The sequence below is a fragment of the Diabrotica virgifera genome, chromosome 9 (genome assembly GCF_917563875.1).
Source record: "Diabrotica virgifera virgifera chromosome 9, PGI_DIABVI_V3a".
Classification (NCBI taxonomy): Eukaryota; Metazoa; Arthropoda; class Insecta; order Coleoptera; family Chrysomelidae; genus Diabrotica; species Diabrotica virgifera.
The window spans coordinates 20,867,635-20,894,679 of record NC_065451.1 but is presented as its reverse complement, the minus strand read 5'-3'; the positions used below and the strand labels follow the sequence as shown (position 1 = coordinate 20,894,679).

At 33.4% G+C, this 27,045-nt stretch overlaps 1 protein-coding gene across 3 annotated transcripts in view; it reads left to right on the top strand.

The window, feature by feature from the left end:
* The window catches only part of LOC114331195 (protein fem-1 homolog CG6966), a 144,421-nt gene that overhangs the window by 91,767 nt on the left and 25,609 nt on the right, over window positions 1-27,045 (top strand). For all 3 annotated transcript variants that reach the window (XM_050661644.1, XM_050661643.1, XM_050661645.1), the window contains 3 exons: window positions 2,865-3,124; window positions 14,585-14,759; window positions 16,770-17,026. In XM_050661644.1, coding sequence (XP_050517601.1) covers window positions 2,865-3,124; window positions 14,585-14,759; window positions 16,770-17,026 — 692 coding nt within the window. The remainder of the gene's footprint in view (window positions 1-2,864; window positions 3,125-14,584; window positions 14,760-16,769; window positions 17,027-27,045) is intronic.

Below are 27,045 nucleotides of genomic sequence, written 5' to 3'. Positions count from 1 at the left end.
TAATTATTGATCAATTCTAATTTTTAGTACATTTCGATATAAATAAATAAATTTGTTTATTGCAAAATAGAAACACATATTCTGTCCTTTGAAATAACACTTTTTTGGCAAAAGCTTTCTTTGCTCATATATTTTAAGTTAGAGAATAAATCTTTATTATTTTTAAACATATGCAATTGTTTAAACAATATTTCACAAACAATAATCAAATTAGTTTGATTTTTGTGGAATTAAAATATTAAAATACAACAAAATATAGAGTAAGAAAATAATATTAGATAAAGATTGGAAGAAATTTTGGTGAAAATCAACTTGTGTGAATCGAACACCGCTGTCCTGCCCGTAGCACCAAAAATTAATGTTTATTTAAAAAAATTCCTGACGCCGTGGTAGTTAATGGATTTTAATTTTAAAAATTTCAAATGAAAGGTACAGTATTCTTCTATATGTAAAAAATATATATCTTCTATATATAAAAAAATTCAAGTTGCTATCTGCTTTATTTTCAGTCCTGCAACATTTTGAAAAAATGAATTTTTTTTGCGAAAGCTGGATTGCAACATTTATTTTGCAAAATCTATTAAACCGATCTTAATGAAATTTACTGTATTGTTTTACTATATCATAAAGTTTTTCTGGGTAAAATATGAAGGTTCTAAGTGTAGCATAAATGGTTTAATAACGTAAAATGCAAATACAGTGGAACCTCGATAAGTCGGCCCCCGATAACCCGGAAGTCCGGCTAACCCGGACCGATTTTCATCGGCCAAACATTTCAACAATAAAAATGTATGTATTATTTTAAAACATTTTATCTGCAGCCGCTTCTGCAATGTCTTAAAAATATCGAATTTCATTGATAAAACTTCCCTTCAATCATAATATAATATTTGAGAGATAATGGGTATCTGTGTAATTTGAAATATATGATAGTAAAAATGACTCATGCACACGGCGGCGGTAGAGCGACGTTCATTATCGCAAACAACAGGCACCTGTTATTCCATTATTTATTTTCAACTGTCTTTTAAAAAATTGTTTTTTAAACAATGGTCTTTTAAACAATGAAAGAGTCACTGTTCTTAAATGACATAACATCGTTCCGATGGCAGACCAGACGAAATTGACAAAACCAAACTGACTGAGTTTTTTTACCTAGAAATGAATAATACTCTATATTGTCTATACTAAACTCTATACAACTATAGGTAACTGTACATATATATTTCATATTATTTGGCTTATAAGGGACTTTATCTATAATTATACCGTATTTTATTAATTTTTACCATGCTCTCCGGCTAACCCGGATTTTCGATAACCCGGATCGGCCGCGGTCCCGATTAATCCGAGTTATCGAAGTTCCACTGTACTTGTTTTTTATTGTATTTTTCGCAAGTATTGCTATTTTGCAACAGGAGTGACAATTTTTAAAATTTTTAACCCATCCTATATTGTAGGAAATTTAATTACGCAACTTTTATATCAGTACAACTTTTCTCGGAAGTGAAAACTTTTAAAGTTATAATCAAAAAACGAAGAAAAAAATCGAATTTTTCCTTCATTTTTTGACATTTTGATTATTTAAACAATGTTCCGGACCTTTTTGAGTGGGAGGATAACTCGATTATTATTATAGGAGTTAATTCCAAGAAATGTCTGCAAAAAATATGAGTCACCTCTCAACGTCCATCTCAAAACAGATGCGCCCTGGACTACGAGTCCATTGGTAGATCGAAGTATTGCAAAAGAGGCGACGCACAAACCAACGAACGGACTTTGCAAATTTATAAACGAGAACAAAATTTTTGTTGAAATATCTCACCGTGAATCTGTAATGTTTCGTCTAATTCTTATAATAATAGTCATATAAAAACACATACTTGCACAAGAGATAAAGTATAATAAAAAAATCAACTCATATAATTTTTACTCATTACCGAAAGTGTGATTCATTTTCATCAAAATACCACATTGTTTTTGTAACCTGTAATCAATTAAGAGATATACTTATTGTAAAGTTGTAGAATAACAACTGCAATCATTTTTTTTTGTTTACAATGTTGAAGTGGTAAAAAATATTTACAACGAAATATAAATATCATTAAATATAATCTTTTTCTTTCGGTGCCATTAAGTCGCCCTAGTAATGTTGTCACTTAATACTGTATTTTATGCAACTTACTGTATGGTGCTTCTTAGAGGCCTTTTTCAGTGCGTCACAAGTGACAGAAAAAAGGTAGGTACGTCCGTGATTATACACCTTTATAACATTTATTCTAGTTGTTGATAGATGGTGCTATAATCGGAAAAAAATATTTACCTATTACATACCTATACGATACGACTAAAATCTAAAGTTCTTCTCAGTCTTTCAGTGTGTTATTCATTTTGACGTCATATATGATTTTAAGAATGTAGAGAATCATTGCATGACATTTTAGTTAAATCTGACAGTTGTCAGAATTGTAATCAGCCAAATATGAAAAGGTTATTGCAGTATAACCTTTTTATTTGCAATTTGGTATAAAAACAAATCAGTTGTGTTTATTGCATTTACTATTATTAAAAGGTATGTTCTTTCATTTGTATAGTCGTATAAATTGTACATAATATACAGTCGTATAGATAATATAAATGTAAATCATTTTTTTATTATAGCGCCATCTTTCAACAACCAGAATAAATGTTGGATGTCACAGAATCGCAGAATAAATGCGTATTATCAAGGAAGTACCTTTTTTTCTGTCACTTCCAACTTAATGCGTTAGAAAGAAATCGAAAAACTGTGACGCACAGAAAGAAGCCTCTGAGAAAAAGTATATGAATTGTGACACACTTTTCATTTTGCCGTATGTTTTTAGGTTAGAAACTACTCAGTTACTGTTACAATACGGAGCAGACTACAATGCAAAATCAAGATACGGAGACGATGCTCTACAGATGGCATGCTTGAAAGGCTCTACGAGAATTTTCAAACATCTTCTTACCACATTCTTGTATCCTACCGAAAAAATAGTTGATGCTCACGAGCTCATGGGAGCAACGTTTTTGGATGAGCATAGCGAGTGGGATATAGCTGTACAGCATTGGAAAACCGCGTTGCGTATCCGACAAGCATATAGTAAGTACCTACCGTTTTTGTTAATGTACATTATAAAGATGAAAAACATACTAAGTTGTGAGATACAAATAAATGAAAATAGTGGAGGTGGGAGATTTAGCGACAAAAACCTATAAACTTATAGTCGGAAAAATGAAAGAATACCCATGAACGAACATATAAAGCACGCTGTATTTTCCTGTCACCGTGTCACAAAGTAAATTGCCCAGCGCAAGTACATGTAATAATAATTATTACATGTACTTGCGCTGGCCAATTTTTTGTGTGACACGGTGACAGGAAAATACAGCGTGTTTTATATGTTCGTTCATGGGTATTCTTTCATTTTTCCGACTGTACATTATATTTATTGTTCCCACCTTTAGATGTATCAGAGGAGTATGTCAACTAAAACTGTCACTGTCATAGTTGCAGTTGTCAAACTCGTCCAATAAGTCTAAAGGTGGGAATAAGTAGAATGTAGATATATAGGTTTTTATCGCTAAATCTCCCACCTTCACTAGTTTCATGTCTTTTTATCTCACAACTTAATCTATTTTCCATCTTATATTTTTCTTAGATTTTCCATCAAAATAACGCAAAAGATGGAAAACATAATACATTGCGAAATAAAAAGATATGAAACTAGTGGAGGTTGAAATTATCGGTATAAACGTATAAATTAACATGACATTACATAGTGTCCCACCTTTATACGTCTGTGACAGGAGTATTTTATAAAATTCTACTGTCACAGTGATAGTTGTCATAGGTACTCCTTTGATACGTCTAAAGGTGGGAAACTATGTGATATAATGTTAATTTATACGTTTATAACGACAATTTCTACCTCCACTATTTTCGTCTCTTTTTGTTTCGCAATGTATTATGTTTTCCATCTTTTCCGTTATTTATAGTATCATGGTACATAGCATACACATTATAAGGACATGGCAACACTGCTAACACAAATATTTCGTCCTGTGGATATAATTTGTAGCTAACTTCACCGGAACGTATTTTGTACCATGTCTAAATCATAAAACATAAGTATAATAAATAAATTGTTAATAACGGATCCATAGAAAATGGTCAGTGGTCAATGTCAACATTTTTGTCAAAATTAACTAGAATTCCCACCCACAATATCGTAAATCCTCTTGTAAACTTTCCCATACCATTTCTAAGAATTTTTTCATAATTACGGTCAGACTGTTTGTTAGCAGGTACAAAATTAAATAAAAGCTTAGGAATAATGATTATTTAATTATTAAAAAAGGATCGTTTAAACACAGCGATAAATGAAACAACTTATCAAGGTCAATCGAGTTGTTGCAACTTATCATTGTGTGTAAAGGATCGTTTAAACACAGCGATAAATCAAACAACTTATCAAGGTCAATCGAGTTGTTGCAACTTATCATTGTGTGTAAAGCGTCGTTTAAACACAACGATAAGTCACAGCAACTAGTTGTGATGACAAGTTGAAACGCTGTTTAGACGCTGCGATTCAATGCGATACCACCTTCAACCCAACTCCAACTTTGATAAGTTGTGCGATGCACCGTTTACACACAGTGATAAGTTGCAACAACCCGATTGACCTTGATAAGTTGTTTGATATATCGCTGTGTTTAAACGATCCTTAAACGGTGCATCGCACAACTTATCAAAGTTGGAGTTGGGTTGAAGGTGGTATCGCATTGAATCGCAGCGTCTAAACAGCGTTTCAACTTGTCATCACAACTAGTTGCTGTGACTTGTCGTTGTGTTTAAACGACGCTTAAACGGTGCATCGCACAACTTATCAAAGTTGGAGTTGGGTTGAAGGTGGTATCGCATTGAATCGCAGCGTCTAAACAGCGTTTCAACTTGTCATCACAACTAGTTGCTGTGACTTGTCGTTGTGTTTAAACGAAGCTTAAATACGGAAATAATAATAATTATCGGGCTCTTCTACGTAGCCATGCAAATGGAGGACTCAGGCTAATGCTAAGCGGGCCCTAGGCAACACCATAGTTCCGGACCTATTTTTCAATCATAACATATACTTTGCATATACTCACGACTAGGTCGAAGCGCGTGAAGCGACATTCTGAGTGAAATAAAAAAATGTAACAGAAAAAGATAAAAACTGAAGACGGGATTCAACCCTACGTGAAATACATTAAACGCAATTTGAAATAGAGAAATTTCTCTCAAAATTTTGTGATTTACGATCCTTAAACAAATACAAATGGTTATTTATGGTGAGCGTTGAGTGACATGGGTTGGTGGTACAGGTATACATTTCAAAAACCCTTTCAGTTGGGCAAACCAGGGAATACATCAGTGTCGTCGTAATTTTGTGGTCTAATTACGTTGGGTTTTAATTTTTATCATTGTGTGAATTAACCAACTACTAATATTTTTAACGGCCCCACTGGCGCGGTGTAATAAATATTCTTGAAGGTAGGATGTCCAACCATGTGTCTGACCCATCTTATCACAAAGTAAATATTACTAATTTTACAGTCCTGTGGAGTTGTACTGTGCTCTCTGTCGTTCTCACTATCATATATATTATTCAGCCCTATTCTGTAACTTTTAACAAATCGAATAGAAATGACCAAGTCGAATCGTAATTACCCAAAATCGGAATGTTTGATATCTATCGCGTCATTTTTGTGTTTGGATTGGTATTCTGTAACTCATATCGTAATCGAAATCTCTGACTTCTATTTCACGCGGTTCTGAGGAGGCGGCAACCGCGCATTGACCAGTGTTCTGTGACCTGGTTATTACTCGAAATGTGCCACCGTTGCCATATCCTCAATGTTTTCATACTTTCTTCATACTACCCTCAAGTTTTGAAAAGTAAATAAAATATTAGTGTAAATACTGGATGCAAAAAGCTCAAAAGAGAATAAATGGTTTTAAATTAGAGTTAATTAAAATTGATATAAAAAAGAAGATAAACTGATAAATAAAAAGATAAGTGAAAGTGAATATAAGAAGTATAAATGCTTTTAACGCTCGGTTTTATAATCAGTTAAAGTGGACTTTAAATTTTAAGTTGGTACCTTTCAGTGGCGGCTCGTGATTTTTACAATAGGGGAGGCTATACCTAACTGTAAAATATCTAGATAAATTTGCACTAGCAAAAAAATGCGCCAAAAAATGTAATTTAAGGCCCAATCTTTTGACCATTTTTTATTTACATTTCATAATATCATCCTAATTCATAATTTCATGATATCATATCATTTTAAAAATAGTTAGTCTAATAGTAAAAGTTTAATACCAAAGTTTGTGTAGTTTATTTGTTAACAATTCCATCTATTTGTAAATAGATATCTATGCATATCAAAATAAATACAGATTTGAAGTTTTGCCGTCCATACATAATGAAGCTTAAAATTTTTTAAGATACTCAACTGAATTTTTTTAATTCTAAACGCGGCCTACTGCGAATTCAAAAACACGATAAATTACCGATATTTTGCTTTGAGTTAGAGATATCGGAAAAAGTTATTTGAGCAAGTTGTTCCAAATATTATTATAACCCCACATACCAAATTTCATAACAAAATTCGCACTTTTAGATTTTTCATTATTTTTAGTCAGGACCCTAAAATTCGTTGTCCCGAGACGCATCCAACCACCCAACGGAGCTGAGAAAGTACTCTGCCTCCCTTGGTATATCTCCGGGCAGCGTGTGATGCCGCCGTAGATGCCACTGTTAGGAGACCGGGTCTCCTTAAACGCCTGCTGCGCTGCACGGAGCATTAGCAAGGGAGACTGTTGGGCTTCTCGGCTCCGTGCTCCGTTCATGCATCTCGGGATAACCCAGGGTCCTGCCTACAATAATATGTAATAAAACTGAGACGCGATCATGCGTTCTAATGCTAATGCTCCGTACGTATGGATAATTAGTGATAATATGGAATTTACACGTTGTATAATAGTGAGAGTAATTGTTGTTTTCGCGATTCATGATAAACAAAACAGTATAGAGTGTGTAAAAAATTTATGGGGAGGCTGAGCCTCCCTTGCCTCCTCTGACGAGCCGCCACTGGTACCTTTATCAATGCAATTCATACGGGTAAATGTCAACTTTAAAGTGAACTTTAGTTAATGTTCACTTGAAGTTGATTATGAAACCGGGCGTTTTAAATCAAAGATATTTAAGTTGATGTTATTAGGTTTGTTTCAACATGAACTTTTGGACGGTCCAGTAACCGTCACGAAACTACTTGTACCGTTTGTTGTGCGCATGTTCGTAATTGTGTCGCCCAGTTATCGTCCTATGACGGTAATTTGGAAACTGATGTTGGAACGGTTACCTGACTCATAACTGATTTATCTGTCAATATGTATATTGTTGTTGGTATATCCAATGATAAAAACCAAAGACGTATGCCGTAGATATATTAATTATTATGTGACACATGACAGAAGCTCGAAACAAATGACAATCAATGAAAAACTTATGAAAAAAAAAATGATTACTGAAATGGTCATCACGAAACTGTCACTACAAGATCACAATTCTTGTTGGAACAGTGGGAAGGACGATCCGATGACGATCATATTTTGTTGGAACGAATTTTGTTTAAATAAATTATTTAAAATTGATATTACTAATAATATGCAATCTTTAAGATTCGACTCCAGCTGAAATAACTGCTAAACAACTTTTCCCAAAAATGGCAACTTTTCTATAATTTGTTCAGACCAGTACCGGCGCTAGGGTATAAGGCGCCCGCCTGCAAAAGTAGCAAAGGCGCCTTTCGGTTTCTTTCAAATTAGTATTTTGTATAGCACCAGCAGAAAAAAGCTCAATTTGGCGCTCCCCAAACAGGGGCGCCCGCCTGCAGTGCATCCCTTGCAGGCCCGTTATCGCCGGCCCTGGTTCAGACTATGAGCGTTGACTGATAAATATACAAGTAGGTATACTAGTATAATATACAAATATATATATTTATCAATCAACGCATAAGAAGTCTATTGTATGCATGGACGTATAAATAAAGAACGTCCATGATTGTATGCTATTCTCGTAAATTATACCATTGATTGAAATTGTACAAGAAATAAAAGCAAAAACAGTATGGCAACACTGCGAGTGGCAAACATTCAGATGTCACATAGCAAATAAATAAGGTTAGGTCCTACAACATGTCTAAATTAAATATATAATTATTTAAACAAATAAAACCACAGACTAAAAATGAAGCAGCTAAAAAAAAGGTAGAAATACTATAAATAATTATAAATAAGTAGTAATCAATTATTTTTATATATAAAATATAAACGCCAAAACAAAATAAAATGCGCTTGCGTCAACCACAATTCCGATAATCGAAATCTCACCTCGACAGGGTAAATGCTGTCGAAGTGATTTCTATTCACTATTACGATTGTAGAGATTCCGAAGTAGTTATGGAATACGGATTTGGACTATTTCTATTCGACTTAGCCACTTCTATTCGATTTTACTGACTTCTATCATCGAAATGAGTTACAGAATAGGCTTGATTATCTCTCTTTGCCGACGTCTAAATTTTTAAATACCTGAAGCTCGCATCAACACGCGCTTCGACCTAGTCGTGAGATTTCTCCATTATCACAAAGTAAATATTACTAATTTTACAGTCCTGTGGAGTTGTACCAGAGTTGTACTGTGCTCTCTGTCGTTCTCACTATTATATACATATATTATTATCTCTCTTTGCCGACGTCTAAATTTTTAAATACCTGAAGCTCGCATTAACACGCGCTTCGACCTAGTCGTGAGATTTCTCCATAGTTTGAAAACAATAGTATGTACTATGTAGTTCTATTTATTTATCGGATTCAAAGAAAAAAAAAAGGAAAATAATAATGTACATACCTGTACCAAAATTAAATAAAGATAATTAACAAATATACACAGATTGATTAGTTATATTTCCTTTTTCCACTTTTAATTCTATAAACTCGTCAATTCGTCTTTTCGTGTGCCTCATCCTTTAGGGACATTAGCGATCATCACGGTTCTTTTTACTCTGTCTGCTGCAGTTTTGCTGTTCTTTTTCTTCCTTCTTGTATGTAGGCTTTAAAGCCCGTTTCTTCTTCAATATTAGCCTCCTAAATTGTTTAAGTTATCGCACCATCTTTTTCTTGGTTTGCCAATACTTCTTCGTCCATTTGGTGACTTATCTTGTGTTATTCGTACTATCCTATCCTCTGCCATGTGTTCGTTCCACTCATGTTTCCGTTTTGTCACCCATCCGTTTATGTCTTCTATATTGCATGATCTTCTTATGTTTTCGCTTCTCTCTCTATTAAACAGACTATTCCCTGATATTCGTAGGAGTATTTTCATCTCTGTTGTTTCTAATAGTCGTCTCGTTTTAGATGTGTCAGGTCTTGTCTCCGCCGTGTATGTCAATATAGGTCTAATTGCTGCTTTATAGATTCTTGCTTTGGTGTCTTGTCTTAGATGTTTGTTCTTCCAGATTGTGTCATTAAGAGATCCCGCCCCCTTCACTTGCTTTTAAGCTTTGTTGTCGTACTTCCTCTTCAACATCTATGTAACTGGTTATCTCTATTCCCAGATATCTAAACTTTGCTTCTTGCTTTATTATTTTCCCATAAATTTCGATTTTACATCGTAGTGGGTATTTAGATGTTGTTATACATTTGGTTTTTTCTGCTGATATTATCATATTATTGTATTTCTTGGCTGTTGTATTGAAGATGTGTGTTAATCTTTGGAGATCGTCTTCTGTCTCGGCGATTAATGCGGCGTCGTCTGCTTAACATAATATTTGGATTTCTTTGTTCTCCATTCTGTAACCATGATCTTTACGTACTGCTTCTATTATTTCGTCCATTATTATATTAAAGAGCAGTGGGTTTAATGAGTCACCTTATCTGACTCCGCTTTGTACTGGTATAAACTGCGTTAGTTTTCCATTTATCTTTGCCTGTATTCGATTATGAAAGTAAATGTTTTCGATGGTTTGTATAATAGGTTTGTTCGTAGAACGATCAGCAACCGTTGCCAACCATCAGACGCATGCGCGTTCGTAGTCTACGAACGCTAACTGTTAACTGCGCAACGCTAACTGTTCACTGCGCATGCGTCTGATGGTTGGCAACGGTTGCTGATCGATTGGATCGTACTACGAACAAACCTAATAATATTGATTGGTATGTTTCTTCCATACAGTAAATGTAAGACGTCTTCGACTTGGATGCGATTGAAAGCGTTTGTCAGGTCTATAAAACATAGATATGCTGGTTTAATGTACTCAATGGCCTTTTCTGTGATTTGTCTTAGTACACATACGTCGTCTACGCAGGATCTTCCGGATCTGAATCCTTGTTGTTCATCTGATAAAGCTGTTCGTTTATTGATTTTGTTGCTTAGAACTTTTGTGGTTAGCTTAAGTGTGGTGTTCAGTAGATTTATACCTCTATAATTTTTGGGGTCTTCTTTGCTAAGTTCAATTGTTATTTTTTCACTTCACTGCTTTAAAATTTTTAATCAGGACGTGCGGCGTCTTCCCGGTCCCCTTTTTCCTTCCATTTTCCCTTGTATAACCTCAAATCATAGCATTAAGTCATATTTTTCATTTCTAAACATGTGACCAAAGTAGCTCATTTTTCTTTCATTCTTGGTGTTATTTCTCTTTTCATCTTTCTTAATATTTCCATGTTTGTTACGTGTTGTGTCCATGACATTTTCTACATTCTTCGATAACATAACACCACGTCTCAAAGCTGGCAAGTTTTCTTTCAGTTGCGTCCGTAATTGTCCAGACTTAAACTCCATATAAAAGGACAGATGATACGTAGCATCTGATTACTCTACTTCTAATTTCAATTCCCAGTTTTTCATTGCATAATATTGCTTTCAGCTTATTGAAAACGCTTGTGGCCATCTCAAGCGTCGTTTTATTTCAAATGTGCGTTCCCATTGTTCATTTAGCTCACATCGCAAATAATTGTATCTGGGTACTTTCTCTAAAGATTTTCCTTTAGTAGATTTTTTCCGCAAGTATTGTATCGTCTGCATATCGGAGTCCCCTTAACAACCATCAAATAGCAAAATCCGTTGTTCGTACTCCAATCAGTTGATTGTAATCAATTTTCTTGATGAGAATCAAATCGAGATATCAAATACACGTAAAACACTAATCATTTATTGTGATGCGTTGCATAAACGTCAATCAAATTGACGTTTATGCAACAAAATCAATCAATAACTAATATAATACAATAGGGGCCGGTTGTTCGAACGCTAATCAAAAATGGAATCAACTGATCATTATCAAATATTTATATAACTGTCAATGTCAACTTTTATTGGGTTGCTGAAAACCTAATTGATTACAATTATGAGATTAATTGATTAATTAATCAATTATGTTAATAATTGTTATGTTAATTAATAATTATTAATTAAGTAGTCAATCAATTATGTTAATTATCATAATGATAATTAACATAATTGATTACAATCAACGGATTTTGTTATTTGATGGTTGTTAAGGGGACTTAATTATAATCAACTTCTTGATTGGCGTTCGAACAACCGGCCCCTAATATAATATAATAAATCAAATTATAACTAATCAAGTAGTGACAATTCAGCAACCCAAACCCAATCAAAGTTGATAGTAATTAAATATTTGATAATGATCAGTTGATTAAATGTTTGATTAGCGTTCGAACAACCGGCCCTTAGTCTATTTTTATTTCTCTTCCTAAATTATTGTATTTTTTTAATAAGTTCTCTTTAGTCGTTCTTGCTGTTTTTGTTTAAAAGCTTGATTAATACTGTCCATGTAGTTTTCTTTTTATTTAAGACTTATCAGTGACGTCAATGGTTGTTTACGATATTAGAATTTTTGACAATCCGCGAAATAATTATCTCCATTATTACGTTACTTCTAATCTCAAGTCTACAGTCTGAATAATAATTCCGGTTGTTGTCCTTCTTAAAAATATTTACTGGGTATTCTTATCACTTGAACTCTGTTCAAGTGATAAGATCTTCTTGAACAATATAATTTTCCTGGTAGACATATGAGACGTATTTTTTACATTCATTATTATTTTAATTGTTTTAAATGTAAACAAACAATCTGCGTAATAGGGAACTTGCATAAAATTTTAAATTCGAAAAAAATGTTATAAATCACAAAATAACATAATTTAAAACATGTATCAAAGATAAAAAAGTTTTGTTTGTCTTTCGGTTGGCCCCTAAAGACGATTAAAAATTCAGATTATACCAGCCAGCCCAAAACGCGTCGTGACGTCATCGGGTTATATGTTTACATTTTGCACCAACAAAGTAAACAAAATTGCATATAATTTTAAATTAGACATTATAGACGTCAGTAGAAAATACAGTTATGTGTGGTTAAAGTGTTTGTGATCGTTTGAACTATTCATAGAAAATTTGTACTTTTACGAAATGGTTTTATTTTCCATAGTACACCTTCTTTCCTTTCCTTCAATAACTATATCAAAGTCCAATCTCAACAAACTGGTATATATTATTACAATTACATACGATAAATGTCATTAGAATATAAATATTTTTCCTTTATTCCGCGACGACGAGCTGGCCAAATACCCAAGTAGGTGGAGGCCAATAAACTAAAGAAGAAGAAGAATAATATACCTAAATATAGCCATAAACGGAACCATATACGCTCTGAGCTTCGCTGGTGTCGCTCCTAGCGGATTACTAATGCAACTTTCACCGGTAATTTTTAAATTTATTATTTAATTGTTATCGCTTAATATTTACAACGCAAAAAAGTAATTCAATTGTAATCGATTTTTTTAAGATTTTGCTAATCATTTTGACGTTCTATTGATGAAATATTAATTTCTTACAATTATCGTGTAGATGGCGCTAAGATTAATAGATTAATTTATAATTCAATATTACGGAACATTAAAAAAACTTAAATTCAGTAATTAAAACGCAAGTATATATATAAAAGGTAAAAATATATACCACAGCTTTGACCAACTAATATTTTTTATAATTAATGTTTTTAATTTTAATTTTAAATTAATCACTTTGACATTTATGTCAAATTTCCAGTAAACGTTTGCAGACTTGTCACTATTGGCTCTCGCGAATGTTTAAATATCCCCTCTACGTACGAGCTCACAGCGTATAGTTAAACTATGTGACGTCACGGGTCGTTTAAACCATTTTAAAATACAGAAGACTTTAAATTTGTACTTCTAAGTTATTATGAGTTTTGGAAGCGTTTTTTTTGTAGGTAAATCTTATTTTTATACAAAACTGAATATTATTATGCAATAAAAAAAATATGCAGCTCCCTATTGAAAATATATAATATTATTTTATAAAAAAACTAACATTTTTATCAACAGAATTTTGAATCCAATGTCATCAAACATAAACAAAACATATTGTATAATCTATTGCAGCGGTTCTCAATCTGTGGTACATGTACCACTGGTGGTACATATCGTTATTTGAGGTGGTACATAAAACGCAAAAACAGCTAAAATCAGCACCACTATTATAGTTAATTAGATCACCTAGCTAGATAGGGATTTTAGTTAGGTGGTACACTAAAAATAATAAAAGTATTTGGTGGTACATGGCCCAAAATGATTGAGAACCGCTGATCTATTGCTAATTAAACCATCAGAGTATAATTTTTATGATCTCAATTTTTAGACGCTTTTCTTTAGTTCAATCGTTTGGGTCAAATCTTTAGACGTTAATTTTACAGCCTTTTCTTCAATGCAAATGAATGAAAATTTGCAGACATATGCATTAGAGGGAACAATAGACGAATAGTCAATAAAAAAAAATTTTATTCTCTTTCTTCTTCCTGGTTATAAGGAATTCTTCTATGGGGAGGGGTATTTCCCCTATCATCCCTTGATCCGCTACTGATGTACACGCAGTCATTTTGGTAATTTTACAAATAATATACAAATTCCACTATACCACATGTCAGATATTAGAGTCAGTGTACGGAGGATAGGGCCAATACAAACTAAATGAGACTTTTCTTGGCAATGTTGCCGCTCTCAACGACACCGGCTGTAAAATTAGTATTAAGCTTTTCGCTCACTTATGCGCTACACGGCGAAGCGAAGCGTGGAGAAGAAGGTTCATAAAAGGAGTGTGCTTCGCACAGATACGCGCGGGTATATTTAACTACATGAAGAGAATTCATAGCAACCTTTTTCTCCGCGCTTCGCTTCGCAGTGCAGCGCATAAGTGAGCGACAAGCTTTAGGCAGATACTTTTAGAGTATTATCGCTGTTAACTGCTGTGAAATACTAAAGGAGGATTTATTTATGATAATTCACAGAATGGCAATCCAGCTTGCAATATACAACCATACTGACTCTAACGTTTGAAACGGAGATTAGGAGTTTTTATTTCAATGTAGGTTTTTTTAACAAATATGTAGTAATTTATTTATATGAATTTTGCAGATTTGTTCCCAAAACAACCAGTAATGGAACCTCAAGAAGGCTATAGGTTCCAAAAAGAGTTCGAAACGTTCGAAGATTTAGAAAATATTATGGCAGATGAGGATTCAATGCGAATGCAGAGTTTAATCATTGCCGAACGAATCCTAGGAACATATCACAAAGATACCATATTCAGGTAAGTGTATAATAAGACATTTTGCGTTTTTAGTGAAGCAGTACATGCAGGACTAGGCTTTGGAACTAGAAATGAAGCTGGAGATGATAAGCTTGAATTGTAACAGCATTAGATATGGCAATTGTTAACACATTGCTTCAAAAGAGGGAAAACTCAACTTATTGCTTACAAACGTAGACAAAACCACACCCAAATAAATAATTTCATGATAAGAGAATAAGTTATACATGAATGTAAAGAATGCAAGGTAATAGTGAGACAGTAAGCCAACAACATAGGTTGCTTCAGTTGCTTGTGCTGGACATCGAAGTAAAAAAGCGAAAATAAACCAACATATCGGCGAGGACCACAAAAAATCAAGTTGTGGATGTTAAAAGATGAGAAACAAGGTCTGCTCAGGGAAGGAATAGCAGAGAAAATATGTTGGAACACGAAAGGAAGCCCTAATACAATTTGGAGGAAGATGGCCAGAATCATTATTGAAATACATAGAAAAAGGTCAGGAAAAAAGTTTAAGAATAAAGAGGTACAAATTGGTGGTAGTCAAACGAAGTACAAGAAAAAAATAAAGAAATTTTATAAAAAGTTGCATGAAAATAGGTCTGACACAGATCTTCAAAACTATGCGCTCGCCAAAAAGGAAGCGAAAGTAGCAGTAGCAAAAGCTAAAGCAGAAACGTATATAAATCTATACGATCAGCTTGACACGGTGGAAGACAAAATAAGATATACAGGGTGTCCCCGAAAATAGTGCGTTCCTTTAAGGTATGGATATAATACACAATTTAGAACAAAAAAATCCTATAAGTAACATTTTTTTCTAAAACTAACCGTTTCCAAGAAAAAAATTACATTGTTCTTCATATAAGTGAATTTTTATTTTCATAAATTATGACATGGCAACGTAACCTAGAAGAACTAGCTGTGACTGTGGAAATTTAACCTAATAACCACTTGTTTATTTACTATTTGAGGTGTGATTTTTGGGGGTTGTTGGCAGCGTAGGTACGTACCTGCAAAATAATGGATATTTATGGGTTTGGTTGATATTTACATTATTTTACTTACCAGATGCAACTGACCTACAAACCTACTTTTTTAATCTTTAGATTTTGAGTTGCGCGTTGTTGCCAGACTTCAATTTGCATATCAAAATGTATTTTCGTTTTTTGGTCAAACGGATGAATTTAGAAAAAAAATGTTATAAGACTTTTTTGCTCTACATTTTGCCTTATAGCTATACCTCTAAGGAACGCACTATTTTCGGGGACACCCTGTATAAAATAGTCAGACAGCATGAAAGTACAAGATTTTAATCAGATTAGATGTATCCGAAATGAAAATAATAAAATACTAATTCACGAAAAAGAAGTCAAACAGAGATAAGAGATGGAAAAAGTACTTTGACAGTTTATTAAATGAACAATTTTAAAGAAACCCAGGTGATTTAACGGAGACAGTAACAGTAATGGTCACCAAAATAACCAATGAGAAAATGGTTCAAGCACTCCAAAAAACCAAGGAAAAGCAGTTGAACCAGATGATATTACGGGGGAAGTGTGGAGAGCATTAGGAGAGACAGGAGCAAATTGGCTAACAAGTTTATTTAATAGAAGGAATGGAAGTTGGAAAAATACCAGACGAATGGAGAAGCAGTATAGTAGTATCTATTTACAAAAACAAGGGAGATATAAAACAATGTACAAACTACAGGGCCATAAAACTATTTGAGAACAGTCACACCATGAAAATATGGGAGAGAGTAATTGATAGGCGGATACGTGGAAAAACCAAAACATCCGATAATAAATTTGGCTTTATACAGGACAGACCAACAACAGATGCAATTTTCTTTATCAGGCAGTTGACGGAAAAATACGGAAATAAAGAAAAACAAATAAAGGAAAATTTATTTTCATTATTTGGCTTCAAGATGGCGATTGTACCTTCACTATCATTTTTGTCTATGGTTATTATTTATTTTGATTTAAAGTTAATCATTATTTTCAGGTTGATGTATAGGGGAGCCGCGTACGCAGACGTATTGCGCTATCAGCGATCTATAGACATATGGAAAAGGGCGTTAATAATTAGGATAGAAAAGGATACTGTCCTGTATACAGATACATGTTTTGCCGCGCAGGCGTTAGTGAGATTAATGATGGACTATCATATTAAATGTGTGAAAAATGGTGACGATAAAGACAGGCCTCGTAGATTTTATGATATTATGTCCGTGTTCAATCTTCTCACACACAACATCTCCGGTAAGTGTATCATTTAATATTTCTTCTTCTTTGATTACCGTGCCCACATTTGACTCGTGGGTAGCTTCCATGACAATTTACCGATATTGTTCTAGATCTTGGGTGGCATGTAACAATTCATCTGCTGATAAGCCAGTCCATTGACGTGAATATTTCTTCTTAACAATTCCTCTTTTTCCCTCGATCTTTCCGTTGAGTATTAACTGCTGAATCCAGTATCTGCTACCTCCTATTATATGCCACAAGGATCTACAGTTCGAGCGAGTCTCGTAAATTCCACGATTTCGAGCCACGCTTCACGCAACCGTATTTGCGTACTTGTGTTTCAAGTTGCGTGGTCGTGCGGAGTTTAATTTACCAAATTTAAATATAATCGTTTCTACTGATTCATAATATGTATACTATAATATATTATATTAAAGTTTTTAAATATTGTTAAAATTTTTAACATTGTATTTTAATATGTTTTGAGTTGTGTGGTCGTGCTCTGTCGAGTGGAGTTATAATTTACCAAATTTAAATATACCTAATCGTTTCTACTGATTCATAAAATGTATACTATAATAATATAATCGTTGATTGAGGTATTGGGAGATACCCAATACCTCAATCAACGATGTAATAAATATATTAAAGTTTTTAAATATTATTAAAGTTTTTAACATTGTATTTTAATATACTTTGTTTTATTAATAATAATATTACCTAAGTATTGCACCTTGTTCAAAAAAAGTTCAAGATAAATACATACCGCGGTTTTTCCATATGAAAATGCAAAGCAAAATAATACAATTTGCAGAGTTTGTAAATGCTTGTTTTTTGATAAAATAATACAAATTGTATGTAGGTAGGTAGAGTAGCAAAGCGTTGAGTAGTTATAGCAAAAGTAGCTACGCCATCTGAGACACGATAAGGATGAAATTAGTTTTATATTTTCTTTTCTCATGGAGCATGCATGATGGAGAGTTTTTTTAAATACGTAACAAAGCATGTTGTTTTGTTATCTATTGTTCAAACACCTCAGCTGACACAATGTCTCAAGTACGATTGCGCGAAATCGTGGAATTTACGAGACTCGCTCGAACTGTAGATCCTTGTTTATATGCCCCATATATTAAAGTTTTCTCTTTTTTATCATTTTTGTCAAGTCACCTTCGCCTTAACCTTAAGTGGTGGTATCGTATCCAGGTAGAGTTCCTTTATTATTTCAGTCCCTAGTGGGAAAGTTTTGGGGTAGTTCTGATTTCTTTCATATATATGTATTTTGGGCTGCTGAAAGGTTTGCGGACAAAATTTCTTAACGGAACATTGAAAAAATCGCGAGAAAAGCGAAAAATTTCTGCTTTTTCCGTTTTTTGAAGTTATACTTCTTTACGCGCATATGAGGGTGAATTTTAATAGGATTAAAACCTTTGATCCCGGCGCAGTCGCATTACAACTTTGCTCTGATTGGATGTTCAAATGACATGACAAAAATGATCCAATATGGCAGCTGTATCACAGCTGTGGAACTGTGGTTTGGTTATGTATGGTGTATGGTTGTTGCGTTTTAAAATTTGTAGGAAGAGAAACAACAAACAAAAAGTTAGTTAATGGTTATACTGTCTTTTTAAATAGTTTTCATATTATATTTTTGGACTTATTAACATAGAAGAGATGATTGTTGCATGTCAATCTGAAAGCCCATCAAACTGTGACTAGTATGTGTGCCGCAAAATTACTGATAAAAAACCTATGAGCTCGAAGGCGTAGAAAACTGTGGATAACAACAATCAACCGGGACGATCTACGATCTCGCTTATTCAAAGCTAAAGAATCTTACACTGGTAAGTGTTTTAAAAATAGTAGATCAAATTTTGTTATGATATTGTCAAATTGTGAAACGTCAAAATATTTATATTTCATTTATTAACATTAATATTAATAATACAACTTGCGCAATTTGAAAAATGTGGTTTAAAAGGTTTTTTATTATAATTTTGTGTCTTTGGATTTGTCTTCCTTGGGCGTAAAATAATAAAACATCTATTTTTATATTTCACTTGTCACCGTGATGTGTAAATATGTATATCTGACACGTTAATAGTATGTGCCTTGATGGTATTGTTGGTAGAGCATTGGACCAGAGATTGAGAATTCGCGAGGTTGCGGGTTCAATTCCCGGACGATTCATACCTTTTTCGTTTTTTTTTTAATATTTGGCATTGTTAAGTTTTGGTTAAATTTTGGTAATTATTGTTAATTTTTTGTATTGTAACTGTTAAGTAGGTATATTTATTTCGTTGAAATTATATTATAATAGAAGTATAACTTCTTACGTGCGTACAAAGTACACACACATTCTTTTTTTTTTTCTCAAATCTCAAAAACTATTTACTTTTATTAAATGGTCTGTTAACAGAAATTAAAGTACTTAAAATTATCTACAAATATCACTATTTACTTTTTTTTCAGACGAACCGTTTGCTCTGAAATGCAATTTGAAAATTGCCAATTTTTAACGGTCTCGGCAAAACCCACTTTTTACATTCCAAAACTTTATTTTTTATTATAATGCTGTCATTTGATAAATTTCTCCTAGTTTTCTGCACAAATAATAAATGTTAGTTCATATGATATGTCTCTTGTGACAGCTTCCATGAATCCATTCCATCCTAAAAGGCCGGGAATGTCTCTGCTTTTCCCTTAGAGCCACAGAAGATCAGGCGCAGATGGAGTCAAAGTTTCAGTTGGTGTGAACATTCCCTTCGGATCTGTTATCTTGATTTCTGATAAACCTTGAGGTTTTGTCCTTTTAAAATGAATTAATTGAACAGCTCCCTGACTTCCATAAACCTCAGGCGCGGGTTTCGTTTTTAACCGAGGAATGGATTGGTTAGGAGCTACTGCATGTTTTGGTGCAATACAAGAAATGCCACCCATAACGTGAAAAATATGGTACCCGTCGATTGTATGTACGTTTAAATCAGCATTATCGTACACCTGTTGTGTAAATCACGGCTGGTCAATTTTCTGCTGATCGCCTGCGATTGCTGACACTTCCAAACAAGCAACGCGCTTGCTCAAAGTCTCGTAGTGGCAGTAAGGCCTAGATAATTCGTCTCACTATTCCTTGCAGGGTTGGCCGTTTTCTCTACAAAAAGTACGGCTCAAGAAAATAGGTTGATGTAGTTTCCTCTTTGGGGTTTTGTTCATCCTATACACATACACACACTGTTCGCCTGGAAGTGTCAGCATTCGCAGACGATCCGCAGAAAATTGGCCTGCAGTGCTTTACACAGCAGGTGTACGATAACGCTGATTTTAACGTACATACAATCGACGGATACCACACTTTTCACGTCATAGGTGGCATTTCTTGTATTGCACCAAAACATGCAGTAGCTCCTAACCAATCCATTCCTCGGTTAAAAACTAAACCCGCGCCTCAGGTTTATGGAAGTCAGGGAGCTGTTCAACTAATTCATTTTAAAAGGACAAAACCTCAAGGTTTATCAGAAATCAAGATAACAGATCCGAAGGGAATGTTCACACCAACTGAAACTGTGACTCCATCTGTGCCTGATCTTCTGTGGCTCTAAGGGAAAAGCAGAGACATTCTCGGCCTCTTAGGATGAAATGAATTCATGGAAGCTGTCACAAGAGACATACCATATGAACTAACATTTATTATTTGTGCAGAAAACTAGAAGAAATTTATCAAATGAATGTATTCTAATAAAAAATAAAGTTTTGGAATGTAAAAAGTGGGTTTTGCCGAGACCGTTAAAAATTGGCAATTTTCAACTTGCATTTTAGACCAAACCGTTCGTCTGAAAAAAAAGTAGATAGTGATATTTGTAGAGAATTTTAAGTACTTTAATTTCTGTTAACAGACCATTTATTGAAAGTTAATAGTTTTCAAGATTTAAGCAAAAAAGCGAGAAAAAGCAGAAATTTTACGCCTTTTTCGCGATTTCTTCAATGTTCCGGCACGAAATTTTGTCCGCAAACCTCATATTCGGATTCAGCAGCCCATAATACATATACAGGGTGTTTCATTGGGAAACGGAAATACTTTAATGGTGAATAGAGGTCACCGAGCCGGTTCTAGATATAGTACATTTTTTGCCCTACCTACTTTTATAACCGAGTTACAGGGTGTTTTATCGATTTTGCCCATTTCTTTCCTAAGCCATAACTTTAGAACCACCCAGTATATTATTTTGATATTTGGCACACATATGTCTCATTCAAAACCCAAACGACCGACATACTAACCATAAGAAAAATCCAGGTCCGGATTAACAAAAAATTATAAAGTAATTGTGACCTTAAAACAACACCCTGTATATTGAAATTTTGAAAATCTGTTTGCATATTTGAAAAGACCACAAAAAAGTAAGTTTAATGGTTCACTTCAATTTTTCGGCCAGACAATTTTATGACTTTCATTTTGAAATTATATTAAATTTTTTAGGAACTTTGACATTAAAAAGCAGATATTATTAACTTTTAGTTATAAATTATTAAAGTTAATGAATAAATACTCATTTTAAAAATAATCAATACTTATTTACCACATTGGAACGACCCAATTACTAATGACAAGAAAAATCCAGGTCCGGATTAAGAAAAAAATACAAAGTAGTTGTGACCTTAAACCAACACCCTGTATATTGAAATTTTAAAAATTTGTCTGCGCATTTTAAAAGAACATAAAAAACTGTGATTAAAGGCTTATTTTAATTTTTTCGCCGTTGATTTAATTACATCAATTTGAAATTATATTGAAAGAATTCTGACATTAAAAACCAGGTAAGTATTGTTAACTTTTAATAATAATTTAATGTTAATGAATCAATACTTATTTTAAAAATACTTAATACTTATTTACTTCGCTAGCTTCATATATTCTCTGGATTTGTAGCTATATGCACATCATTAAAAATTAGAATTGCGAGAATTGGGATATTTTAATGATTGTTAAAAAAAGAATTAAAAAAAACTGCTATATCTAATTAAAACAAAAATTTGTTACAATTCAACAATTTAATATAAATTAAAAATATTTGAAATATAACAGTTGCTCAAAATGTCCGCCATTTTGTTCGATGCATTTCCTTGCTCGTTTTAAAAGATTTCGAATCGATTTTCTAATTACATTGGGATTATTCATCATTTTCCTGGTAACTTCTTGTGAACTTGACAGAATTAATCAATATGATTTCAAAATTGCCGTAATTAAATTATCTGCGCAACAATTTGACATGCCCCTTTTAACGCAGTTTTTTATGCTCTTTTAAAATACACAAACAAATGTTCAAAATTTCAATATACAGGGTGTTGTTTCAAGGTCACAATTACTTTTTATTTTTTTCTTAATCCAGACCTGGATTTTTCTTGTCATTAGTAATCGGGTCGTTCCAATGTGGTAAATAAGTATTGATTATTTTTAAAATGAGTATTTATTCATTAACTTTATTAATTTATAACTAAAAGTTAATAATATCTGCTTTTTAATGTCAAAGTTCTTAAAAAATTCAATATAATTTCAAAATGAAAGTCATAAAATTGTCTGGCCGAAAAATTGAAGCGAACCATTAAATTTACTTTTTTGTGGTCTTTTCAAATATGCAAACAGATTTTCAAAATTTCAATATACAGGGTGTTGTTTTAAGGTCACAATTACTTTATAATTTTTTGTTAATCCGGACCTGGATTTTTCTTATGGTTAGTACGTCGGTCGTTTGGGTTTTGAATGAGACATATGTGTACCAAATATCAAAAAAATATACTGGGTGGTTCTAAAGTTATGGCTTAGGAAAGAAATGGGCAAAATCGATAAAACACCCTGTAACTCGGTTATAAAAGTCGGTAGGGCAAAAAATGTACTATATCTAGAACCGGCTCGGTGACCTCTATTCACCGTTAAAGTATTTCCGTTTCCCAATGAAACACCCTGTATAACGGAAGAACTCAGAACTACCCCAAAACTTTCCTAGTCAAAACACAATTTTATTGAATGTAATTAGTCCATTCTTCCTTTTTTTTTTTCGTTTAAGTCGAGAATTATTTTTACTTTGAAGTTTCTTATGTGAGGAGTTCTATTCAGAGAAGTCGATCCGTTCCTCCTCATTTATTACATGCGTAATTCATAGTTAATCAAACAGTAAACACGTATTATTTGTGGCTCACATTGATCATTCAGTTACTTGAGTTATACAAGTCAGTTTTTAGTGAAATTTTCACAAAGTGTTCATTATTACAAGATACACAACCGTGAGTACCTATTTTTATTGGTTATCCTATGTGAATCCCGATATATGCAATAATTAATTATATTGCCGTTTATATCAGCACACAAGCAAAAAAACTGGTCTAATTTATCATTTGTCGAATATCGAATATCTACCTACAAAGTATAATTGCCATTTAATTGATTTTTAATTTTGGTGTAAATTGTAAATTAGACGAAGAATTAATTATGCCTGTGTGTATAAATTGTAAACAATCTACCAATAACACACAATTTATAAAATGTTCGGGATGTATGAATTCTTTGCATACTTCTTGCATTGGCTTACAGGGCGATGATGCTAGTCGGATCACACGAATGCGTAGTAAAAATGTAAAAGTACTATGTAATACTTGTAGTAATGGAGAGGACAAGCTCGATCAATTGAAGCAATTTTTAACCAATCTTGTGGAAACGAAATTGCAAGAGTTGGAAAGAAAGATCGCTAATATTAACACTACTATACCTTCCGAACATCAGGAAGATATAATTGAAGAAGCCATGGACCGTATTAATCGATCACATAATATCATTTTGTATAACGTCCCAGAAACTAATTCTGCTGTGGAAGACAATAATAAAGTAAACGAGATTCTAATAACAGTACAGGGTGATAATGTAAATCCGATTTCTTCAAGACATGTGCACAGAATTGGTAAACGTTCAAATAAGGCTCGTCCAATCAAAGTGACCTTTTCCACACCCGCACAGGCTAAGTCCTTTTTGCGTGCCAAGAATAAATTAGCCACATCTACTTTCTCTACCATTTCAATCTCTGATGATAAAACACCTCGGCAGAGAGAATACATGAATAAACTTCGGACAGAACTGAAACGGCGAACAGATCATGGAGAACAGAATTTGACGATTAAGTATGTAAGGGGCAGACCTACTCTAGTCAGTAATACTGATGGCTCTTTAAACTAAACGTGTCCAGCAGTTCCAAATCAAGTAAATCCCAACACGTTGAACTTACATGTTACTATCAAAATGTACGTGGTCTAAATAGCAAAGTTGCATTATTTAATGCTAACATTAGTGATTGTGAATTCGACATCATAGCATTAAGTGAAACGTGGTTGCACGGTGATGTTTCGAGCATGGAACTCTTTCCGAATAATTATGTAGTATATAGAAAGGACCGAAAATTCCATGTGGTGGATAAGGTGAAGGGTGGTGGTGTAGTGCTTGCGGTAAAAGACTTCATAAAATCCGAAATATTGGATATTGCGGCTTTCGATGCTCAATTTCCATTAATTGATCTAATCATTGTCAAGTGCCAGATTGGTTACAAACATTTTTATACAGTTGTTGTTTATTTACCGGATAGGTTAAGTTTAGTTGACTTTGAATATTTTTTCGATTGCTTAGGGCAACTTGATTATTTATATAATAACTCCATATTACTAGGCGATTTTAATGTTCCAAAGTTCATTGATAATGATATATCTGATTTCCAAACTTCTGTAGTTTTAAGTTTTACGGGCTCTACTGGACTTAGACAATTTAACAATGTTGTTAATCATTTGGGTAGACTGCTAGATTTAGTCTTATCGCATTTCAGTTGTGAAGTGAAGCATGATGACTCACCTTTGCTCTATGAAGACTCTCATCACCCAGCTCTTCAAATTACATTTACGGATATATTTGTGAAAGAGCCTATATTTAGGTATGGTTCTGAGCAAATAGCTTACAACTTTAAAAAAGCAAATTTTCCTGCTTTATATCGAGAACTGTACGAAACGGATTGGAATTTTCTAGATACTACTAGTGACGTTAACGTAATTTTAAGTAATTTTTATGATAAAATGTTTTCTTTGTTTAATACGTATATTCCAGTTTATAAAAATTTTAGTCATAAATATCCACCCTGGTTTGATGCTGACATCATTCAGAACATCAAATTAAAAGCAAAGTTTCGAAAAAAATTTAAAAGATTCAAAAATCATTGTGATTTGCTTGAGTTTCAACGGTTAAGACACCTTGTCAAATCAAAAATCAGTTTGGCATACAATGTGTATGTCGATAACATTCAAATATCTCTATCCATCAATCCCAAGAAGTTTTGGTCGTATGTTAATGCGAAAAATAATAGTTCAAGAATTCCTGGTGTAATGAAATATATTGGCATTACTACCTCCGAACCACAAAATATTGTGAATGTTTTTGCAGAATTTTTCAATAGTGTTTTTCTGTCATCTGATATTAATTATAAAGCTAACTAACTCTTCATCAGTTAACGCAGATTACTTAAATTTTTATCCTATTGTAGAATCTGAGATAATTTCTGCTAGTAAGAAATTGAAAGACAAAATGACGTGTGGACCTGACAATATACCATCTTTTCTGGTTAAGGATTGCATAGGTGCCTTAACTGTGCCACTATTAAAAATTTTTAATTTATGTCTTCTCAATAAAGAATATCCAAGTCTCTGGAAGGAGTCAAAAGTGTGCCCAGTATTCAAAACTGGTGAAAGGGATCAGGTAGAAAACTATAGACCAATTTCCATAATTTGCAATCTGTCGAAGGTTTTTGAAATAATTTTGTATAATCGTATTTATTCAAGAACTCGTAATCAGCTGTCTCAATACCAACATGGTTTTGTCTCCAGTCGGTCCACTGTAACAAACTTATTAGTGGTCACACAATATATTTCAGAGGCCCTAGATAATAGAAGTCAAGTTGACGTCGTCTATACCGATTTTTCGAAGGCGTTCGATAGAATTCACCACGGAGTATTGCTTTCTAAATTATACCACTTTGGTCTTTATGAGGATGCTGTTACTTTTATGAGGTCTTACTTATCAAATAGAACGCAGTTTGTTTCTTACAATGGTTACAAATCGGCAAAGTACCTTGCTTCTTCAGGGGTTCCACAAGGTTCTAATCTAGGTCCATTATTGTTCTTGTTATTTATTAACGATCTGTGTGAATCTATTTCTGCACCATGTTTATGTTATGCTGATGACTTAAAGATTTATTCATTGATAAGCGACCTTAACGATTATCATTTTCTGCAGAGTGAACTGAATCTCGTACATGAATGGTGTAAGGAAAATCATCTGAATCTTAATGCCAATAAGTGCAAGGTGGTTAGTTATTCCAGGAAACAGTCTACTATATACCATCCTTATATTATTGATGGCAATGAACTGGAACGTTTGACTAAAATTAAAGACCTTGGAGTTATATTTGATCACAAACTCACTTTTGTTGAACATGTTAATGTAAAGGTTAGAGAAGCACTTAAATCTTATGGATTTATAATTAGAAATAGTCGAAATCTCACTAATACTAAGGCCATTAAATTACTGTTTTACACTTTTGTACGCTGTAAACTGGAATATGCCTCTATCATTTGGTCACCGTTTTATGATGTACACATCCAAATTATAGAACGGGTTCAGCGTAAATTTTTAAAATTTTTGTTTTATAAAATTAATGGTATATATCCTACGAGGGGTATCAGCAATAATGAGTTATGTAGCGGTTTGGACGTAGTGTCATTAGAATCTAGACGAATTAATGCCTCCCTGGTATTCCTGTACAAGCTACTACATAATCTCATTGACAGCCCTGATATCCTTCGACAAATAAATTTTAACGTTCCGTCTTATCCAGTAAGAAATTCGATTACGTTCAGAAATACACAAGCTAGAACTAACCTTATGTTAAATTCTCCTCTATTCGTCATGTGCAGCTATTATAATGCCTTAAGAGTAAACAGTAGCGATCAACAGG